Source organism: Mus musculus, chromosome 2 (genome assembly GCF_000001635.26).
Source record: "Mus musculus strain C57BL/6J chromosome 2, GRCm38.p6 C57BL/6J".
NCBI classification, from domain to species: Eukaryota; Metazoa; Chordata; class Mammalia; order Rodentia; family Muridae; genus Mus; species Mus musculus.
The window spans coordinates 41,112,130-41,128,935 of record NC_000068.7 but is presented as its reverse complement, the minus strand read 5'-3'; the positions used below and the strand labels follow the sequence as shown (position 1 = coordinate 41,128,935).

The window sequence follows — 16,806 nt, the reverse complement described above, 5'->3', positions numbered from 1 at the left end:
ATATCTGCATTTGACTCTTTCAGTTGCTTGTTGGGTCTTTTGGAGGGGAGTCACGATAGGTCTGTTTTTGTGACCACTCCATAGCCTCAGTAATATTGTCAGACCTTGAGACCTCCACTTAAGCTGGATCCTGCTTGGGCCTGTTGCTGGACTTTATTTTCCTCAGGCTCCTCTCCATTTCCATCCCTGTAATTCTTTTAGGCAGGAACAATTATGGGTCAGAGGTGTGACTGTGGGATAGCAACTCCATTCCTCACTTGATGTCCTGTCTTCCGGCTGGAGGTGGGCTTTATAAGTTCTAAGTAATATAAAATATCTTGGGGTAACTATAACCAAACAAGTGAAATACCTGTATAACAATAACTTCAATTCACTCAAGAAAGAAACTGAAGAAGATCTCAGAAGATGGGGAGATCTCCCATGGTTATGGATTGGTAGAAATAACATAAGAAAAATAGCCATCCTACCAAAGGCAATCTATAGATTCAAAGCAATCCCTATCAATATCCCAACAGAATTCTTCAAAGACATGGAAAGAGCAATTCTCAAATTCATCTGGAAAGGCAAAAGACCCAGAAGAGCAAAAGGAATTCTTAATAATGAAAGAACAGCTGGGGGAAACACCAACCTCAAGCTTTACTACAGAGCAATAGTGATAAAAACTGCAAGGTATTGTTACAGAGACAGACACGTTGGTCAATGGAATAGAATTGAAGACCCAGAAATAAAACAACACACTTATGGTCATTTGATCTTTGACAAAGATGAAAAATAAAACAGATTATAAAAAAGAAAGCATCTTTAATAAATGGTGCCGGTCTAACTGGCTGGTTGTATGTAGAAGAATCAAAATAGAACCATATTTGACACCTTGTAGAAAGCTTAAGTCCAAGTGGGTCAAAGACCTCAACATAAAACCAAATACACTGAATCTAATAGAAGAGAAAGTGTGAAAGAGCCTTGAACTCATTGCCACAGGGGGTAAATTTCCTAAACAGAACTCCAATGTCTCATGGTCTAAAATCAAGAATTGATAAATGGGACCTCATGACACTGGAAGCTTCTGTAAGGCAAAGGACATAGTCAATAAGCCAAATCGGCAATCTACAGATTGGGGAAAAAAAAAACTTCACTAACCCCACATCTGATAGAGGGCTAATATCTAAAATATATAAATAACTCAAGAAGTTAACTACCAAAAAAACCAAACAACCCGATCAAAAAATGGGGTATAGAACTGAACAGGATATTCACAACTAAGGAATCTCAAATGGCTGAGAAGCACCTAAAGAAATGTTCAAAGTCTGTAGTGATCAGAGAAATGCAAATCAAAACAACCCTGAGATTCCACCTTGCACCAATCAGAATGGCTCAGATTAAAATATCAGGTGACAACATATGTTGCAGAGGATGTTGAGAAAGAGGAACACTCCTCCATTGCTGGTGGGATTTCAAACTGGTACAATCACTCTAGAGATCAGTCTGGAGGTTCCTCAGAAAATTTGAAAGACTTACCTGAAGACCCAGCTATACTACTCTTGGGAATATATCCAAAAGATGCCCCACCATGACACAGGGGCATGTGTTCCAGTATGTTCAAGCAGCCCTATTTGTGATAGCCAGAAGCCAGAAACAACCTAGATGTCCCACGACAAAAGATTGGATTCAGAAAATGTGGTTCATTTATACAATGGAATATTACTCAGCTATTAAGAATGAGGATATGCTGAATTTTGCAGGCAAATGGATGGGACTAGAAAATATCATCCTGAGTGAGGTAACCTGGACCCAAAAGATGTGCATGATATGTACTCATTAATGAGTGGATTTTAGACACACACACACACACACACACACACACACACAAGTACACCTGAGATACAGTCTACAGAACTCAAGTGAGGATGCCTCAGTCCCACTTGGGAAAGAAATCTGAAGTGGGGAAGGACGGAGGGACCTGGGAAGGGAAGTGGACGGGTTGGGGGGGGGGGGTTAATTTGGAGAGGGAAGAGCAGAGCCCTATCTGGTATTGGGTGAGGGAAATGGACTGAAGCCCTGAGGGCCAGCAGAAAGAATGGAAACAGGCAACCTTGGGACATAGAAGGTTGGAGGGACCCTCTAGAATACTCCAGAGACCTGGGAGATGGGAGACTCTCAGGACTCAAAGGAAGGGTTCTTAGATGAAATGCCCGACAGTATAGGGAACTTATAATTCCTATATTATTAAAACAGTTTATATAATAAATATTTTCAGGTATTCACAAATATTAGCAAAACTTCAATTAAGAATATGTTTGTACACACATACAATAAATATGTGAGAAACTAAGGATATGGCTTTAGGTGTAAAAAAGTGTTGTGCTGCTTCCCTCCTATTTAACATTCTCAGATTCCATCAGGTAGCTGATTTGCTCAACACTGAAAAAAACCCAAGACTCTTCTGTTTACCCAGTGCTAGCTCTTTCAAAACTGACTGTGGGTTCTCATATGTACAATGTTGCTGCTCAATATGATATTTTTTTAGTCAAAATTTGATGACTATAGTATCTACTGTAAAATATCTTAGTCTATTTCTAATAAGTAAGGCAAATACAATTTTCAGGTCAATGCCATAATAGATACCTATATGTACAGTAAATGGTGGTGCATGTAGTTCTTGGCTATACAGGATGGACCCCTTCCTATACTGAAAATCACAAGAAGAGTAACAAACTGAGAATATTGTTGTGATTCTCTTCTTTAGGTTCCTACTTAATGGATGACTTTACAAATTACAACTGTTCATCTTACATTCTTGTATTTTCCAATCATCTCTCCTGTTCTTCTTAACACATTTATAAACTCCCTCATGTCAGAAACATGTTCTCCATTTGCTACCTACGTACCAGTTTTTATACAATGTGTGTAATTCACTTTTGAATTTACCAAATGTTTGCTATGAGGTTGATACATGCAGGGTTTGTCCTAGCTCCTAGGAGCAAAGCTTTAAAGAAATACATCACTATAAGACAAGATAGACATAAACAGATCAATAAATGTGTTTTTATGTTCAGAACTTATAACAAGTCTTATGGAAGGTTCATGTCATGAAATGATATGAATACCTACTTATGGATAAGAAAAGAACCAATAAATGTCTTTGATATTAATGGGTACTATAGAGAAGAACAAAATCAGTGAGGGAGAAAAAAACATGACAAAAATATTTTTATATCACAGAAATGTTTTATTAAAATGGGGGATATTTGAGTCTGCAAAAGATCTATGAAAAGAACATTCTAAAAAAAGAACATTTCAGACAGAAAAGAAAAGTAATATTAACTACCCTGAAACTGAAGGAAATTAGTGTGCCTCCAAAGCAGGAAAGTCAGTGTTACTAAAGATGGTCGAGGGGGAGATAGAGCAGAAAAATATCACGGTGGAGAGATCAAGAGGTTTTGGGTGGGTCATGAAATTCATGACAAGAAACCCTATTGTCATCATGCGTAGATGTAGTTGCAGGTGTTATGAAGGAAAGGAGTCAAGTGAAGTCTTACCTGTCTTTTATATGTGTGTTCCTAAATTGAAAAAAAAAAAAAGGCTCCTCTGAGGGAAAGTTTAGGAACCAAAGTAGAAACCAGTAAGAAGTTGCTAGAGACTCCAGGTAAAAGTTAGGTGCTTTAGTTTCAGTGTAGAAAGAGGTGGGATGTTAATGAATGGGAGTTGTGTTTTAAAAGAAAAACAAAACGAACAATGGCTTATTGGAACTGGATTAAACATGAGCATATTTGTCAAGTATCTAGATGTAGAACATAAGAAAACTTGAGTAAAGATAGCCCTAAGGCCTGAGGGTAGTGCTCATCATTATTATAGAAGATGCTTTCAGGAAGACTGTATGACAGACCTGTATGTATCCATTGTCTTAGATCAATACAAGGAAGAAACAAAGTAGACAGTCTGGCAATGTCTACCTGATCTTTCACAGAGCTCAATACTTGAGAGAAAACACTGAACTCAGTATACACTATTTACTATTTATACAAAAGAAAATCATTTTGGCCAATACTTCTTGCTGAGTCCGTATTTCAGTGGTGAAACTGTATAAACTCTCAGATAGATCAGAGAAACACTTGCTTCTCTAGTAGCTATGTGTATACACTACCTTTGGCTTGGCTTCAAAGCATTGTATCTTTGACATAACTGTTTCCAGAGCAATGTTGTTTGATATCACCTCCGACTCTTGTGTAAGAATTGAGGCCATGATTCATTTCACATGGAATCCTCAGACTTACTAACAAATGGCTTCATTATGTTAACTGCATTGTCTGTATTACTATAGTCTGTCAGTGTGCTAGAAGTAAATTGTATTGTTCTTAAAGGATTCATTCTTCAAAGTGCACATTGGCCACAGCATAAAACCTTAGCTGGTGACAAATTTATTATTTAATTGTTTGTTCCCACGTCCTTTTAGAAGCTATATGGAAAACCACTGGCATATAATTATTATCCTTCATACATATGCATATGTGTGTAACATATTTTATTTGTAATCTTTAGGCATATTTTTCATTAAAATATTTAAAAAGCACAGTTATTTAGAAATTTGATGATAGCATGGCACAATTCTTCAAGTATTCTGAGATCGATTTTTATAAAATGATTCTGGGAAATAACACAAGGGAATTGTTTTTTACGTTTGAGATGTTATTATGTACACAAAAGGAATAATTGGTGATGAGGTGATTTCAATCTTTCCAGACATCGAATGACCTTATGCTTAAAATATCCTTGACACATTTGAAAGGACTCCACATGACTTTCTCTTGTCTCTGTTCTTTGAAGCTTCTTGAGTAAACTGTCCTCCACAGTATTCCTTGTATTGTCAGGTGACTCAGAACTAAGCTTTATAAAGAAGCAAAAACTAGAACAGACATTTTCATTTCAGGGGAATAAAAACTTACTGATCTAAAATAAATAGAACAATATCAAAAATGTAATAAAGAACTTTGAAACATGTACCTTTAAATTTTAAATGCTGAAACCAATTTCTTTCTTTTTATAGTACCATTACTACTATTTAAATTAGTAAATTATAGCAAAGAATGCTTAGAATCTACTGTATTTTGTTCAGGATGATCCCTTAATAATGATTCTAATGTGATCCTAATATGTAAACGGATGTATTTAATAGTATATGTATGTGGTTTTTGTGTTTACCAATAGAAAATGACACCATCTATTGGACAGACATGGGCCTTAATAAAATCAGCAGAGCTAAAAGAGACCAGACTTGGAAAGAAGACGTTGTTACCAATGGCTTGGGCAGAGTGGAAGGAATAGCTGTTGACTGGATTGCTGGTAAAAATCAATGGCTTCTTTTTCTATTTATTCAAGAGTTATATTTTTCCTTGGATCTTCATTCTTGTTTTTAAAAAATTCTGGTTCTTGTTTCAAACATTTTAAAAATTCTTTCTAGCCAAAGGGGTAAATAATCTCTGCATTTGGTTCATCTTTCTACTGCCTTTGGATAAGTGTTTCTATGTAGATGCAGAGTTGGTTTTGTTAACTCTGCTCAATTCTCCAGAGAGTCACACAAGGGAAAAACAAAGTATAAGAAGTTTCCTTTTGCTTAGAGCCAGTATAAAGTTAAAACAAATACTTTGAACCTTTGGAAGAAATTTCAACATATTTTAACTATGTCAATGTATATCCGCATAATTTAAACCAGCAAAATATGAGATTGGTATTGGAAGTTTCTATGAGCTAGTTTAATTACAAATGTTTAGCAAATGCATTATAAAGGAAAGTAAACAAGCTCTTAGTTATGTGAAGACTTGGAAACTTAATTTCAAGCATAATTGATAAGTAATTCTATTTTTTCTAACTTGATTGTGGGCATTTCTGTATTTCTCCTAGGCAACATATATTGGACAGATCATGGTTTCAATTTAATTGAGGTTGCAAGACTCAATGGCTCTTTTCGTTATGTAATTATTTCCCAAGGACTGGATCAACCAAGATCTATAGCCGTGCACCCAGAAAAAGGGTAATTTTAAGGTTTACATGTATTTCCTTAAGTTATATTAAGAAAATTTAGACAGTAACAATATTTTAACTATAATATATACAGCATAATAAGTTTTGCACAGAAAGTATATTTGATTTTTCAAAGAACTGTTGGATGAAGTCATATTTATCATAGTATAATGTATTTCAGTCATGTCCATATCCTATTTCCTCTCTTATCCCACACCAATTTCAATGAACTCATTCTTCCCAGCTAGACTTGCTCCTACTTTCTAAATTTTTACTTATTAGTATGTGTTACCCAGTGAATTGAAATAGACTTGAGTGAATGTACATGATAGAGGACCATTTATGAGATCACAGGCAGCTTCCCAGTGGGTAAGCTGCAGGGAATCAGATGATTAACCTTCCTCATTAACTGCCAAGAGGGAATCAGGATAGATGGTACCCAAAGATCATACTCCTTATCCATGATCACATGCTGATGGGCACATCTCATGTGCAGATAAACACTTCTTTTAGTTAATGACATGTAGACTCAGTGGTCTACATTTCTTCCATAGATAAGCCAAATGGAGAAGCAAGATTTTAAATATTGACACATTTAATTGTACAATATTTAGTCAATCATTTCAGGCTTGAATTATGTCCTAGTCAAAGAAATTGGCACCAAATTTCAGAAGAAAATTAGTTCCTACAGGTAAAGTAGCTGCTGACTTGTCAGCATACAAAGAGACATGTTTGGGGAAACAGAAAAACTATTTCTCTTGAGTGCTCTATTTTACTGGGACTTGTAACTCATTTTCCTTTATGGATTGTTTGTTTCTTAATTGGCCTATCTTTCTTTTTGTTATATTAATTATACATATTAGTGTGTCATAGTGACATTTCATACACATACACAAGGCACTATAATAATCTTTATCTCCTATTATTCACTTTTAACCTCTTCTTATACTTAGTGATTACCTTCTCCCATCCAATTAGTACCTATCTTCTATGATAGCTTGTGGGAGTGAGTTTATCCAATGAGTTTCAATAGGAGTACATATATGAATCATAATCAAGGTTTATGTGGTAGCACGCTGACATCTTATCAGAAGTTGTACTACTAAAGAAACTAAGTCTCCTTTCCTCCCTCCCCCCTCTTTCTTTCCCCTCTCTTTGCCCCTCTCCTTTTTCTTCTCCCTGTTCTTCTCTCCCCTTCTACTCTCTCTTTTTCTCTCTCTCCAACCAATAGCTGTGTATATCTACTCAGAGAGTGGCAGTATCTCTTGAGTCACCTTACCAAGCATAAACTACTTATAAATCCTCTGGGGATGTGATATGTGGAGCCTTCTGAGTCCCTCTCTACCTTTGTGAGAAAAAGCTGATTGCCCCAATGTAGAGCAGGTCTTGAGTAGGTAACCAGTGCAGCTGAGAGTTCAAGTGTGTACTAGCTATGACATACCAAAGACAGCAAACCAAACGCTGTCTTTTATCCACCTTTTATCTGTCTCTTACATTCTTTTGCCTCATCTTTCAAAATGTTCCATGAGCATTTTACTTTATAATGTGCTATAGTTGTTCCAATTAGGGCCTAGTGTTATATTGTTTTTTCTCAGTACATTCTTGATTTGTGTGTTTCTATAATAACATGTTAACTACCACTCACTGAAAAAATAAAAACAAAGAACCTTTTATGATCAAAGTTGACAGCATTACTAATCTATGGTCATGATTATAAATATTTAGAAAGCAATTTGAAAGGCACATCATATTTATTTTCCAAAACAAAGGCAGGAGCTTTCCCCCAAAGCTATATCCTCTCCAGCCACATTTTGTCCAGATTTATACTACCAGCAATAAATTCCCATCTCTAAGTGGGCGTCAAATACAATCAGAAAGTGGTTGTTTATCCTCCAGAGTCAAATTACTAATGCACCAATGGGCATATCTTGCCAGGCAGATCATTTTTGTTACATAAATAATTCACAGTTGAATATAATTATGGATAACAATTCCCCCTCCAACAAGCTGAACAACATCCTCTAAAATCAGAAAAGCTAGCATTCAGGGAGGAAGCTATCAGCTCAGTTCCAGCTTGGTTTCTCTGTGTTATGTAACCAACACATATCATATTTTCAGTAATAAGGTCTTACATACCAGCTACTTCTTTTGTGAAACCAAGAGCAGTAACATTAACTTCTACTGTTTTGGAGACTGCAGAATCTTCCTGGCTGGCACTTTCATTTAATAATGTTATAGTTTGGGGGAGAATATCCATCAACTCAAGATAACTCCATCCAACCTCTTTTTTGCTCTTAATTTTAATAAGTTTACAGAGTAAATGTTTCCTATATGGCTTTAGCATTCACACACTTGGTTTTGTTGACTCTCCCTTCTCCTTTTATTCTCAGTTCCCTCACTTTGTATCTGTATTTAAACTTTTCTAAAACCTAGTACTTCTGTCTAATTTTTTTACTCCTCTCATGGGATTCTCTGTAGTTTTCTTGCCTCTACACAAACTCCCACAGTTACACACATATAAAAATTAGGAACTAGGATCCACTTACGAGAGAGAACATGAAGCACTTGGATTTCTGAACTTGTGCTATTTCTCATACGATGTTTTTCTGTTCTGCAATTTTTGTAATTTCGTTTTCCTTTACAGATGAAGAAAAGTTGTTTTTGTACCTATACCACATTTTCATTCCCTGTTCATCAGTTGATGGGCATCTAGGCTAATTTGTTTGCTCCTAGTAAACACAGGTGTATAAGTTTCTCTATTGGAGGACTTGGACTCCTTTGGGTTTATGCTCAAGGATAGCATAGTTGAGTCCTTAGTTGATCCTTTTTTAATGTGTTGAGAAGCATACACACTGGTTTCCATAGTGGCTGCACCTGTTTTAATTCTCACACACAGTGACTAAGCAGTCCCCTTTTCCCACATCCTCACCAGTATATGGTGTCATTTGTTTTCCTAATAATGGCCACTCTGATTACAATGAACTTTACTTAAATGATTTTAATGCAAATTTTCTTAATGAGCAGGTGTGTTGAAAAGCTTTTTAAAATATTATTTGCCATTTTAACTCTTTTAAATGCTAAGTTTCTGTGTGTGTGTTTAGATTTTTTATTACACATTTTCTTTATTTATATTTCAAATGTTATCTCCTTTCCTGGTTTCCCCTCCAAAACTACCTATCCCCTCCACCATCCCCCTGCTCACCAAACCAACCACTCCTGCTTCCTGGCCCTGGCATTCCTCTATACTGGGGCATAGAACATTCACAGGACCAAGGGCCTCTCCTCCCATTGATGAAATACTAAGTTTCTTAACCTATGCTTTATAGAGTCATTTGCATTCTATTTAGTTTTTATGTAATATATATATTCATATACATGAATATATGTAATATACAACATATATATTAATTTATGCAATATATTCATATTTTATGTAATATATTCATATATATCAGATATGTATCTGTAAAATATTTTCTTCTCTTTAACTTCTTAATGTTGATGATCTCTGATGCTCTTCTGCTTTAAGGGATAAATTTTACTCTTGAATTCACTGTTTTTATATTTGACTATGCCTTCAACATTCTCACTTGGAAAACTTGCAAGATATACTTTCAAAAATTATTACAGCAACATCCATCACTCCATATATACACCAAGGATTGGGTTTATAGAATTTAATCAATATGTTGATCTGACCATTAGGTGTAAATACATGATGAGTTAGAGGATAAAAAGAAAAAAATCTGTGTGTGTGTGTGTGTGTGTGTGTGTGTGTGTGTGTGTGTGTGTGTCTGTGTCTGCGTGTGTGTGTGTGTGTCTGTGTGTGTGTGTGCGTGTGTGTGTCTGTGTGTGTGTGTGTGTGAGAGAGAGGGGGGGTGGAGACATAAGGAGATACAAAGTACAGCTCCAGCAGAAGTCTGGTTGTCACGACATCTTTTATGTCCAAAGGGGAGCATTCCTAAATGAGTCCAACAGGAACTAGATGTTTTCATGTGACACGGGATAAGCTTGTTGACCTGCCTGTTTAAAGCAGTGACAAAGTGAAAAAAAGATGAACCAGGGCTAGTTGGGCCATAGGATCATCAGCATGAACCATAAACTCTGGGAACACCAGCTGTAAGAAGGTAAGACGAGAGTGCTGTCAGCCAGTGGGAACCAGTGTGACCTGACAAGTCTCCTTCCCACACAACAGAGCTTCTCCACTTTGCTCAGATGACACTCCATTGTTCTACACGCCTCTACTTTATCACGTAAACTTCCTCTTCTCAATGAAACACCTTCCTTTCACTTTCAAAGAATGCCAATGTCCTTTACTTTTGGACAAGATCAGAAAAGTTTTAGTAATTTTTCAATATTTATTTCTCAGCCCCTTCGGATTGTGGTTTGTGCTCATTGTCTCATTCCTGAGTTTTCTCAGCCACGTGACAAAAATGTTTCTAGGTTTTACTTTCCTTGTTTTCTCTTGCTCCCTTGCCTCCTTTGACTATCAGCCCAAGAACTCAGTTTTCTGTTCCTGCCTTCAGGAGCTATGATGCTTCTGGTTCTACATAAGAATTCCTACAGCTGGGAGGGCATCTGCACTGCTTCTCTTTATTTCCTACACTAGATCCTTTTTTCCCTCTCAGTTTATTATGTTAACAGATCTCAATTCTGGTCTTTCACTGAATTATTATTAGACATACATATAGATCTATAAAATATACAATATATAATATACTATAAATATTTTCAAAATATTAAAAATCAATTTAATCTCTTTATTTCAAATTCCATTTATACTTATTTACCTGTTGTAGTGGTGACTGTATGCTACAATGCTTTGGCTCCTGACAGATCACATGCATGAAACCCCACGAGCTATCTTTCGACATACTTGGCCAGGCAGTGGTGGTACACACCTTTAATCCCAGCACTTGGGAGATAGAGGCAGGCAGATTTCTGAGTTTGAGGCCAGCCTGGTCTACAAAGTGATTTCCAGGGCAGCCAGGGCTATACAGAGAAACTCTGTCTCCCCCCCTACCACCACCACCAAAAAAAAAGACACACGAGCATACATTAGCTTATTTTTAAAAAAAAAAACTCAAAGGCTGGATACTCCTAAGCCCTTCCCTGCTACCCCAGGACCAACTGTGGAAGTAGTCAGTGGCCACATACCTAAATTCTCACATGGCTCATTGGCTCTCTCTCTCCTGCAGCTCTCCCCATCTGCCTCCAACCACATCCTAGCAATCCTTCATCTTCTTCCCCCTGAGTCCTCTAAGGGTCTCTCCCCATCTCCCGTGGCTCAGCAATGGGCCAATGGCATCTTTATTGACTGATCAAAAACCAGATAGGGGCAAGGACCTTTACCATTTGGACACACAGATTCCAGATTGAATCAAAGCTTTAGAACCAATCCCTAACAGTCTGTCTCTGAACCAACCTTGCATTGCCCCTACCCCCACTGACTTCCTTTCTTTAAACCTGGAATTCTCAGTGTTATCTCCCTCCAAAGTGAAATTTCTCTTTCCCCTAGTTCCATATAAGCCATAAGCCATCTATCTCATCTACCCTCAAATCTTTCCATTTCTTTGTGTAGACATTGGTCAGATTCAAACTTTTGCTTCATTGAAAGACCTATCAGTGACTCAGCAAGATCTCTGAAAATAGTTTTGACTTCCTAAAATTTATCCATAATGTAAAAGTTACATCTCAGTTCATGAGCCAAGAAACGTAATATTTATAACAATAGTCGATTATTTCTATGGACTCCCTCTGCCCTCTTTTTTGAAAGCATTTCATAAATTGTTACATGAATGGACCTTTTTCATTTTTGCAGCTAAGAGTAGAAATGATTTCTAGGAAATAATTACTAGTATTTGAAAACACTAGTGACAGTTGTCCCTCTACACATTGGCATGCATTTATTTATTGACTTGATTTCGGTGGAAAAGACATTAAAATGAAAGGTTTATGAAAATTATTCAAAATGATTTCCAAGTAATGTTAACATAGAATTTTAAGTGCTAAAATTCCCATCTTGGAAATAAAATACAGCATTTTACAATTCTGTTTGAAACTAAAACATGGCAAGTGAAACTGTCCAGGGAAAAGGGGACATAATGGAATAAATTAGCTAAATTCAAGATATAAATGTGCCATGTAGAGTGGGCATGAAGCCTGTTTTGAAACAATAGAGACTCGAAGTCTTTAAGTATAGCCAAATGCGAAACTGAAACCACCTAGGAATTTAGTTCCAGTTGAAAATTCTGATTCTCCTCACAGATGTTTTCCCCCCTTTTGGCAGCTTCTAGGTATTAGGCAGAGTTGAATGTAATAATTTTCCTTATACTGAAAAGTTATTTTCCATGCATGAAAAGGATAGGACATCATAGCATAATATAAAAATATCTTCAATCATGCATGACATAAAATTGTAAGTAAAACTAAACATTACACTCCTTTGTTAGTCACCAGGATATATGTTGTCTATTTTGATTGAACATTATATATCTCTGTATAAGAGCATATATATAATTTTTCATATGAGTTTAGCAATTTATTACCCAAATAAAGAGTTTAATAAAAATAGAATTTGATTTTGAAAATATGTAAAATGTTCAAAATTTTTCTGTACTAAATTTACAATGTCTCCACCATATCATTCAACATTATAAGCATTTGGTAGCTGAAAAGCATGACCTCCAGTGGGAGAGTATACAACACTGGAGTGATACTCTCCTATATGTGTTGTATATTCCTAAAGGTGCTACCTATTCAGCTCTACTTTGAGTTTCAGACTGAGGGGAAAATGTATTCACTTTGACTTCATATTTATAAGATATTATTTCATTTTCTTCCATTCCAAATCTCTTGACCATAGTAAAGTGATGCATTAGTTGACCATTTCCACACAGTTATATTTGGTTTTGTATTGTAGGACATCCCTTCTGGCCACTCTTACATGCAGAGAAATTTGCATGAAATCTATATCCAGAATAGTTTTTATTTTGTTTTTACCCAGAAATTTTATCAGTGCTTATCTCAGCAGCTTGCATGGAAGCATCATAATTCAAAATAAAGAGAGACTATTAATATTAAATACGGTAAACTTGTTTCTCAAAATTAAGCTCCTAACTGTTCAGGCTAGCTCCTCATATCATCTCTTTTTATACACGGACATCTCTTGTTATATTCATTATAACTCAGGAAAAAAAGAATTCAATATAAAATCATTAGCATTGACAGAACAATATACAACAAAGATAATGGTATTAGCCTTTATTTGTAGTGCTTACATTTGTTTTCTAGCTTGTCCATTGTTTGGTCATATGAACAGGATACATTCACTTTCAAAGCCATCATTTCCACAGCTGTGAGAAATGGGGCTAAATATGTTTACCTGCTTGCTTAGAGTATTTGTTCCATAAGCTCCACAGAATGATACATAATTGCTAGGCATTTGGATTTAAATGAGTCAGTTTATTAAATTTATAAGGAGCAAAAGTAAAACAATAAATAACAAGTATCAGAGAGAACCAGAGAGATCGAAGCATCATCAAATTTCTCAGAACACATCCCGAAAATGAATGCATTAGCCTAACCATTGAGAGGATGAAACCGAAGGCAATACCATTAAATTGTGGGCTTCCAAGTATCTAGCAGAAATTGTTGGAGAAGCTAGCTGGAGTCCTAGGTGAGGAAGTATTGCCTCAGGTGAGGCTTCCAAGTTAAACACAACAAATAAACAAAACAAAAAATAGCACCAGATAGAGGCCATCGAATCAGGGGTTTATATTATCAAGGAAAAACTGACTGTGGAAGCTGAGACACTCAGGTTGGGAAATTCCAAACAGCATTCCCCAGCTTCTCCATAGATGGATCCTGGCTTTCTCTTTCACTGTAAACATTTTTACATTATAAGATAGACAGTAATCTTGTTTGGAAATAGTCTGTCTTCTAGATCTCCTCAAGGACATGGAGGTGTTTTTTGTTTGTTTGTTTGTTTGTTTGTTTTGTTTTGTTTGTTTGTTTGTTTTTTTTTTTTGCTTTTGTTTTTGTTTTAGAATCACCTTTAGCTAGTTGCTTCAGGGCCCAGGAAGTATGTTTTACCACAAAGAAGGGAGTCTGCTTTCACTAACCTTGAACAGCTCCTGATGGCTTACCAATATAATGTACATTACACTGTTCATTTAAAACTGTGCTTCCTCACGTGGCTCCTGTGCTTGTAAACAGATTAGCATTAAGAAAAAGGTTTACTATATGCTTTTCCATCCCTACTTGAATATGTTGAAAGGTGATGACAATGACTCTCCTAGTTGTCAGCGGGCCTCCATTGTAATTCAACACCTTCTGCCTTTTACCATCTGTCCTTAGTGACTTAAAGGGCATCATTCATTTGTCTACAAGTTTAAAATTGTAATATGTAGAAACTGTCATTTAAGGATTTTGATTTTACTGTATTCATGTTTTATGCCTTTAAACAAGTTTCATACTAATAATGTATTAGTTAAATTTTCTACGAAATTTTCCCCTTTAAACCATAAAACTTGTACATATGAATGAATATATAGTGTCTTCAGAATTTAGTTACTTGTAATTTAAGCCACACCTCTTTCATAATGTTGTCAAATAGCAACATGAATATTATTTACAGCTTTAAAAACTATTAAAATAATCCAAAATAATATGCAAAAATTGAATGTATATATTTTATGAAGTTCAAGTTTTGAGGTTCATTAATAATTACATATGTGTATACAAAAATAAACAGATTGTTTTTATGTTTCTTATATGAAACTTTATGAACTTTCCCTGAATCATACTAACTCATATGTGAATCTTCACAGAAAAGGCATACTCGTTCCTGTCTGAAATACAGATTTCCATATTTTTCATAACTTTAGTTTTTCATAGGTTGAAGCCTTGCGTTCACACAGTTTCAAAGTTAGAAGCAGTGGTATTTCTCTAAAAGCATGATTTTCTCTGCTATTGTATAAATACTGAAATTTATGAATGAATGAATGAATGAGATAAAAATGAATGGTTACCTTTATTGTTCACATTCTCTTTTTCACCATCTTTTGTTTCATAATACTTTAGCTTCTCTTTCTGGACTACATATTATTACACATTATAGTTTTTGAGATTATTAAAATGAGAATGCTTTCTTTTTAAAGTGTGATATGTATATTGAGCTGAAATTACAAGTTAACCTTTAAACTTTAAATTAGAATGGTTGCATTTAAGAGTTATGGTTACAGTTGAAAGCTGCATTGATTGGTCTATAGCTGCATGAATTATACTATGCTAAATTTTTAAATATCTTAATTATTGGATACTATATGCAATTCTGAAAAAAACAGAAAACAACAGTCTTTATTGAGCTGAAACTTTAATAGAGGAAAATGTTCAAAATGAGTAAGAAGGTAAAGGCCAATGTAATGTTTTACTCTATTCTTGGTGCTTTCCTATTAAGATGTAGGCTTCATCATGTAATTATAATCAAAGAGACACCAGAGGCCTCATGAAGAAAAAAAACTGAAAAAATAAAAAATAATAAAATATTAGGCAGTAGTTTGGAGAAGAGAATTTCAAAGAGAATATGCATATGCAAATAATTTCTCTAAAGCATTGAATTCATCCCTGTGATGTCCACATCTGGTTAAATATGTTTTTAATAAGATTTCATTATTAATTTCAGAGATATTTGTAAATTAAACTGTGTGGTTTATTATTTCATTCTATTTTGAATATTTTACTGTTAAGAGTTTTAATGTCATCTTGCTGTTTTATTTGATGTCCCTTAATCTGTTAATTATTATAAATGATCATTTAATTTCAGCTTCTTGTTCTGGACTGAATGGGGACAAGTGCCTTGTATTGGGAAAGCTCGCTTAGATGGTTCTGAGAAGGTCATGATTGTAAGCGTGGGAATAACATGGCCCAATGGCATCTCCATTGACTATGAGGTCTGTTGCATTCCTTTTAAGATTCTAACGTGTGTTCACAGCTAACTTGCCATAGTCTACTTTTAATACTCATCTATTTCATTAATAAATAACCAAAACAGTTTGTACTGTTGCTTTCCAATCACCTTTTAGGAAAATAAATTATACTGGTGTGATGCTCGCTCAGACAAGATAGAGAGAATTGACCTTGACACTGGTGCGAATCGTGAAGTGTTGCTGTCTGGGAGCAACGTGGATCTGTTTTCAGTTGCAGTCTTTGGGGCTTACATCTACTGGTCTGACAGGTAATTTATTTTTTCATAAGTGTTTGAGTCTCAGAATGTTATTTCAGTGCCATTTCTTTGCCCTTGAAGGATTAGCCATACTTTAGCAAGGTTACAGAAAGGATTTCAGAAAACCATGTAATTTTTAGAGAGAAGGTTAGCCAGCAAGGCTCTCTATTATTCCATGGTCAAGCATTTCAGCACCACACACTGCATCTGGTTTCTTTTTCTTGCATTTGAGCCAGTCTTATCTTCAGTTTTACCTTGTTTTATTTTAATTAGTTGAAAACTGTTAACTCTGTATCTTCGACTTTTTGGCAGAGCACACGCCAATGGATCAGTCAGAAGAGGCCACAAGAATGATGCCACAGAGACAGTAACCATGAGAACAGGACTTGGAGTTAACCTAAAGGAGATCAAAATTTTTAACCGAGTAAGAGAGAAAGGTCAGCATACTTAATGAAATATACAATTAATAAATTTTGTATCATTTCTTGATTTGTTTTTAAAATTTAAGTAATAAAGTGGATTATTAATTAAGTTCAAAACCTCAAAATTCCCTATTTGGTGATTCT

The 16,806-nt window shown here is 35.4% G+C and overlaps 1 protein-coding gene across 10 annotated transcripts in view; it reads left to right on the top strand.

The window, feature by feature from the left end:
- The window catches only part of Lrp1b (low density lipoprotein-related protein 1B), a 2,058,309-nt gene that overhangs the window by 1,524,663 nt on the left and 516,840 nt on the right, over positions 1 to 16,806 (top strand). For all 10 annotated transcript variants that reach the window (XR_374143.4, XR_374144.4, XM_006498463.4 and 7 more), the window contains exons 36-40: positions 5,203 to 5,337; positions 5,896 to 6,025; positions 15,842 to 15,968; positions 16,101 to 16,252; positions 16,553 to 16,677. Coding sequence is in view for 8 of the 10 variants with exons in the window: in XM_006498463.4 (XP_006498526.1) it covers positions 5,203 to 5,337; positions 5,896 to 6,025; positions 15,842 to 15,968; positions 16,101 to 16,252; positions 16,553 to 16,677 (669 nt within the window). In the remaining 2 variants the exon portion in view is untranslated. The remainder of the gene's footprint in view (positions 1 to 5,202; positions 5,338 to 5,895; positions 6,026 to 15,841; positions 15,969 to 16,100; positions 16,253 to 16,552; positions 16,678 to 16,806) is intronic.